The 6,690-nt window shown below is 37.9% G+C and overlaps 1 protein-coding gene across 1 annotated transcript; it reads right to left on the bottom strand.

The window, feature by feature from the left end:
- Positions 1–4,670: 4,670 nt before the first annotated feature.
- LOC109863989 lies at positions 4,671–6,538 on the bottom strand. Its single transcript, XM_020444739.1, has 4 exons — positions 6,422–6,538; positions 6,090–6,243; positions 5,417–5,913; positions 4,671–4,965 (listed from the first exon to the last, which is right to left on the bottom strand). Exons 2-4 carry the CDS (start codon positions 6,216–6,218, stop codon positions 4,740–4,742), a joined length of 852 nt encoding a protein of 283 aa, XP_020300328.1. The 5' UTR covers positions 6,219–6,243; positions 6,422–6,538; the 3' UTR covers positions 4,671–4,739.
- Between the last annotated feature and the right edge of the window lie 152 nt (positions 6,539–6,690).

The raw sequence follows: 6,690 nt of genomic DNA, 5'->3' as shown, positions 1-6,690 counted from the left end.
CACACAGGCACTTGAAATGGCCGTAGATATGTATTCTGCCCGATGGCAAAGGGGGTCTCCTAATTGTTGCTGCAATGTTCATAGAATACGTGTGCCCGGTCGGCGCTGTTTGGCTCTGTGTATGTACGTGCGCGATGTTGGCGTCGTATACATTATCGCGCCATACATTCCTTGGGGCGAATATACGTGTTAATGGATCCTTGCACTCTGAATTAGGTCCATCTGCCAAATGGACGCGCGGACTGTCGGCAAAGGGAGCCTCATTAACCGGATATTCGGAACGCATCGGTCATGTTAACAATAACATCTGACACTTAGCGCCATTTCCGAAACTAATTGAGTTTTAAATTTTCTACGAGCTCGCAAATTTGTCGAAATTGAGCGATATTTTTGCGATAGCACACAAAACGAGTAGATAAACGCTTGTTAATTATTCATTTTTCTCGTTCATTCACTTCACATTTTCTCTCTTTCATATCCATAATTTTGTGTCCAACAATATATGTAAAGTAGACGCGATAAAAGTAAATTTTTATATTTCCCTATTTGTAGTTAAACAAAATTGAAAATAATACAAATTCGTAATATTCTCATTTTCTCTGCTCATCTTCCTCTTCCTCTCTCTCTTTTTCTTTCTGTTTTTTTTTTTTTTTGTTACTTTTTATGTCTCGTAATACTGTGAATACGCATAAATGAACGTAATGGACCTTGGGATGCAATTTCGTACGTCCACAAAACCCATTTCACTCAACCACCGGTTTTATACTCAGTGTTCGCCGAAATTTGCCCTCTCTCACTTTCTTCGGTTTCCTCTCGCTTCCCTATTTTTCGTATAAATGAGCACTGTAAAATCCACGTGCAAGTACGCAGGAGATAAAAGAGGTCCATTTCCGCAAGCATTTTACATAGTTTGGGGCGCGGCATATACTTCTATAAAGAGCATTTTCCAAAAAAAATAACGTTAAAAAAAAGAAAACAATAGTAAACCGAATAAATTACGCTCAAAGTTTATATATGTACATGTAAGAAAAAAGAAAGATTAAAAACGCACATTAACTTGCACAATTTTATGTAGAAAAACTTAATTGTGAAGATTTTATCTTTTCTTTTTTGTGTCGACCGTGTCTGAACGTTAACGTATTACAGAGATGCGTTTTTCGAACGGTAACACCGAAAACTGCGCTTAAAACTAAGCCTGTAACGTCAGGAATACAATGATATCTAAATCGAATTGCTGACATCACGCGGCGTCCACTCCATTGAAACGTAAATGGGCTGTGCTATTGCGACGCATTAGGTATTCGATTTGCCATGTAACATTCTCTAAGATATTGTAGAACTTAGCCTTTGTCAGAGCACGTAGCGCCAACATTCGGTTGTTGTATCTGCAAATATGGCATCAAAGCGAGCTCATGTTAATTGGTACGTATAAATATCACGACCGTCTCTGTACATTTGTACGCTAACAATTACAATTGTACACACGTGCGAATGACGCATGTACAATCACTCTATCTCATCGATTTATTTTACTTTCTGTATCGCGTGGTTTAGACATTTATAAACCGCGCGCGTCTCTCTATGTGTTCAAGAATTTCCTCATTTCTACCAAAATCATTTTCATAACTAGATATATCTGATCGAAGACAAATGATATTCCTATGAATAAGACGGATTGTAATAAACCGCTTCTTCGATACTCTAAAATCTGTCTTGATAAATGAAGAGCTTGATGTTTGGATAAGCTAAGGATAAGGAGAAATGATTAATAATTCGGATATTAATTATATAAAATACCTTATCTGCTATCTTATTCGCTCACATGATGCGTAAGATCTGTTTCGAAACGTTTGAGGCAACATAAAACGCTCGTTTCCGAATTTCAACTAATTCTTCACTTCTATTCTTGAACGCGTCGTTTACACTAATATCATAATGTCAATTGTCTAAATTAAAAAAAACTAAAATAAAACAAAAGAAAATACTTTCACTTTTAGACTATCATTAATACCATTTTTGAGTCCGAGAGCTCTGTTGATATCGAGACGATACGTGCGAAAGATATGTATTATCGTGAAAGCAGCAGTAAAATTCTCGATAGAATTCGCGGCTGATCCCGGCTAGAACGAACGACTAGAACGGTAGAAGAAGAGCAATGTCGGAGGTCTCAGGTCAAACTATTTCAATTCGGCAAACAATTCTCGATATTAGCGGAATCATTCGGACTGATGTTTATGATGTGCAAACGCGTAGTTCCGGATACACGGGTGTGTATGAGCGTGTGAGTGTGTGTGGATGCTGCTCTGGGGATTGAAATTATGCAGATTAAGCTCGCTCACATCGTATCTGAGATCGCTCAGGCGAACTAGACGCATACGTCAGTAGAGAAAATCGTTTATCTTTCACGCGATAGTCTATGTAAACTATTGTAAACGTTGTTTACTAGTCGAAAATTCATTCGTCAGAGTTAAGAAGAATTTTACATTTTCATTACGTTTCTCAGTAAGTAAGATAATTATAAAATTGCTTGTAAAGTTGATGTAAAATGCATTTATTATTAAAACTATAATCTAACTTATAATTTTGCTGCAATGGTTTATTATAATACTACTTTACATAATGATATAATATTGTATAGAATATGTTACAATTGTCTTTATATGTACATATGTACGTACATACACAATATGTAGAAAGGAAATATACTTGTGCGTTTTTGTATAATCGGATTTCTTTTATATTATATTTAACTCTTTATGGTTCAATATTATATACATATTAATATAAGTCAAGATGATCGAGTCCGTAATTGTCAATTTACATTTATATTTTTAACCAGTCTCGTACATGTGACTAACCAAGATTTGATATATTTATGATATTTATTTCATATTTATGAATTTTCGCTATGTATGAGTTTCTACTAAATAATAAATGTAAGTTTAAAATAGCAGTTTTGAATATTTTGTGTACCTTGCAAGATATGTACGATCGTCTCCCTTGAACATCGCTGGTATGAGAATAATACATCAGCGAATAGACTAAACTTGTTTTGGCACGAACAATTAATACGGTGGATACGAGAAAGAAAGAGAAAGATGGAGCAGGGAGAGACAGAGACTTCATACCGCTTTGTACCTATAGCCAAGACGCTTATTCTCAGTCTATACGTTCGCATTCCTTATGCAAGCACGTGTATTAAATGCGTTCCTGGTATACGTCGAATCAAAATCAAATCAAGCTTGGTACGTGATCAGATGACTGCGGCGGTATAAAGAGAGTCGACAGAACTCCTCCTTTAGCCGAGGCGGCGGCGGCGGCGGCGGCGGTACCCTCAACTCGCCCCGCAGTTTCTCAACTGTAATTCCGACTCGATAGTTGCCACGGTATTACGGAACTGCGCGCGACTCTCTAACTCCATTAATCATTACAGCTCCTAGATCGGTCCAAGATCGTTTTTGAGAGGTCCGAAGTCTCGAATCCTAATCTATCTTAGCCGCGCTCTACACATTTCTCGGCTGTTGAAAAGGGCTCGTGTTAATATGAATATAGATCATTACAAACATTGAGTAAACTATATAATCGAGTTTCGTAGATTTATTGCTTTTCATTCATATTGACATAGAGACCGAATTTGTTTGAGTAACAATTGGTTTTTTTACTAAGACAAATTGCGGAGGAAAGAAATAATATAACAAAATATAACAAAATATAACAAAATATAATATAACAAAAAGATACTTTATTGCTATTTCGTAAAACGTACATTTAAATTATGTAATCCTCAAATGTTTATGTAAAAAATATGTTTAATGCGCATGAGAATCATTCCAGACGTCTTTTTCTACTTGTAAAGTATTTCCGTTGATTGATGTTTGCGATATGTCTACATATAAAAAGATTTATGATAGTTACACTAGGAAAGTTAAAAAAAATTACGTATGCTGCGAATGAATTCATATGTCTGTACACAAAGATGATGTATGCACACAATTTGCACGAGTTTCTGCAATATAATTTGAAATAGCATTTTCAAATATTTTATGTGCTTTGCAAGATATGTTACACGATCGTTTTTCTTGAACTGATATTGTGACTGGTAATATATCGGCGAATAGACTACAAATCCTTGTTTTGGCGCGAACAAAATTACTGATTCCCCGTCTGTACGTGGTGGCGCGGCGTGACTCGATAGACGTTTCGGACGCGAAAGAGAATCCGTCTCTTTCCGCTTAAATTTGGAAGCCGAGTTCGGTACATTTCGCAACTCCGAGCAATCGTAATTTCGCAGGCGGCAGAAGTTTAGCCGCCGGGCTTTCGTTCGAGAGCTTAGAAGTCAAATATCGGGAATTTCATTTGCGCGCCGCTATGTATTATTCAATCGTACTCAAAGGAGTTTCCTCGCGGGGTTAAGCCTGCCGTTGAACTCATCAATCACTGTTCTCGGCTGTGACGGACTATTCCAATAAGCTCAACTGTCAGGATTACTACTTGTGAAATCGATGTACGTCTCATCAAAGTGAACAAAAACTTTGTTTTAAACTACTAAGGGCATAGAAACACGCTGATGATTGCGCTTCATCGCACCCGTTGTGAGCCAAGTCACTTATTTCAATCATTTATTTCCTTTATCTTCGACGTTGAAATTTTATTCACAAATAAACTACACAAAGGATAAACCTTCTTAAACTTACATATTAAAGAGTTTAAATTGTGGTAAAACGATCTGAAAGATACAATTAGATTTTTCTCATATTTATGTTCGGCGCTGCCGTTGTCGTTTTGCAGCTTTTATAAGGTGGACAATAATCCTTGCAAAATCTAACTTGATCAACGTAAATTTCCACCTCAGTGTGCGGCTCCTCGATATGTTGAAAAACGAGTTCATCGTCCTTACAATATTGATTGAAGGAGATTGAACATATTCGTTCCCACTTGAAACCTTCTGCGATCCGCGCTAAGAATCTGTAATGGATACATTTGCATCACACGGCTTGCGCGAATCAAATTCAATGTAAATCCGTCGATTTAATTCAGTTAGCATAATTGCGACTGTGTAGAAGAACACGCTAATATCTCAATATCGAATAACGGTGCTCACACCGTTGGGAAACGCATTGAGTCATCGCATGCAATCCTCCTCTCGACTCGATCGTTTAATACGACACGAAGCCATACATCAGCCTTCTCATTCTTACCAGGCAGTTTAAATTACAAAGAGAGTCGCGGAACGCTATATGATGTATAACGGATAGAGTTCGGCGATCTTTCTCCCGTTAACGCGGGCCCGTCGCGGAAATTACTTAAGATTCCTCTTATAGGAAAGGAAAATCGAGACTCCCTGAAACGACTCGCGTTCCGAACGTGTCTATGAGTGTAACCAGAATTCCACAGTCGGACACGCAGTCGAACTTACCTATTGCTGCAGTCAATACGGAACAATCGATAGCTGCAATCGCGCGCAAGATACCAGCTATCTAGCACGAGCTTTCTGGCAATACCCCTGTTCCGGACGTCCGGCGCGACCGCGATATAGCGGCACTCGAAGATCTTGAGAACGCGATAACGCTTCCAGAGATCCGGCTTGCGAGTCACGTAAGCTTCGAACTCGAGCACGTCGCGAACCGGCCCGCGCTCGCAGCACCTAGCAAACTTCTCGATCCTGTCGGGATCCCAAGGACAAGAACCGGCGTTCACCGCAGCGCCTATGATACAACCGTTCTGTTCCTCGGCGATTATCGTCATGCCCTCTCGAATCTCGTTGTACATAATGTCGAGCAACGACGACGCGGGTTCGTCGCAATTCAAACCCATGTTCACCGTGACCGGATCGTACTTGTAATACGCGTCGCACATAAAAGTCATCACTCTGTCGTAATCCGGCGGGAAGGCCAATCGTGTCTGATAATCTGGCTAAATTTGTGCAAAACGTACGAATTTGTAAATGTGAAATTATACACTCTTGAATTATCTTAAAATAATATATCTTCATTTATCGATGTTATCTAAACGAGAATCTACTTGAAAATGTATTATTAAAAAAATTTACAACTTTATCAAAGTATCGATAAATTTGAGTGAAGACTTACGACAACACATTTTGATGCATGATTTTGCATCGTAAAGTGACATCGCCGAGCTTTAAATATGCTAAACCACGTTTTGCGTTCCGTCCATTTTGCGAGAGGAAGAACTAACCTTGTTAGAATTGATGTCATTTTTGTTACTGGAAAATCTCTTATTCTAAAAATACATATATATTACTTGGTTACGCGTTTAACTGCAATATGAGTAATTTTTCTTGAAACATTTTATATACATTATGAAAACATCTTTTGACATGATGTAACTTCCAAACACTTATTTGTAAATGCGTTCACGAAAAGATAACTACATAATCGCGTAAGTGAAAACGTCTTACTTTGTTTCATCGGCATATTAGTAAATATCAACAATTGTCCATACCATACGCGAGTGTCTAAACTCTAAACTCTAACCTGATATAAAGATATTATATTTATAGTTGTTACATATTTATACGTTGTATTTCATTCTTCATCTGTCGAGTTTTATGAGCTTGTCGCGTACTTCACGTCACTTAAAAATGATGAAAACAGGCAGCGCACAGGTTTTTCTATTATTTTTTTATGCTAAGAGTTGTTTTTGCCTGACGAAGATAAAGAGGTGACA

This window comes from Pseudomyrmex gracilis, unplaced genomic scaffold (genome assembly GCF_002006095.1).
Source record: "Pseudomyrmex gracilis isolate BER0280 unplaced genomic scaffold, ASM200609v1 scaffold_15, whole genome shotgun sequence".
Classification (NCBI taxonomy): Eukaryota; Metazoa; Arthropoda; class Insecta; order Hymenoptera; family Formicidae; genus Pseudomyrmex; species Pseudomyrmex gracilis.
Note: the sequence above shows the minus strand (reverse complement) of the source record. Positions and strands in the feature narration are given on the sequence as shown.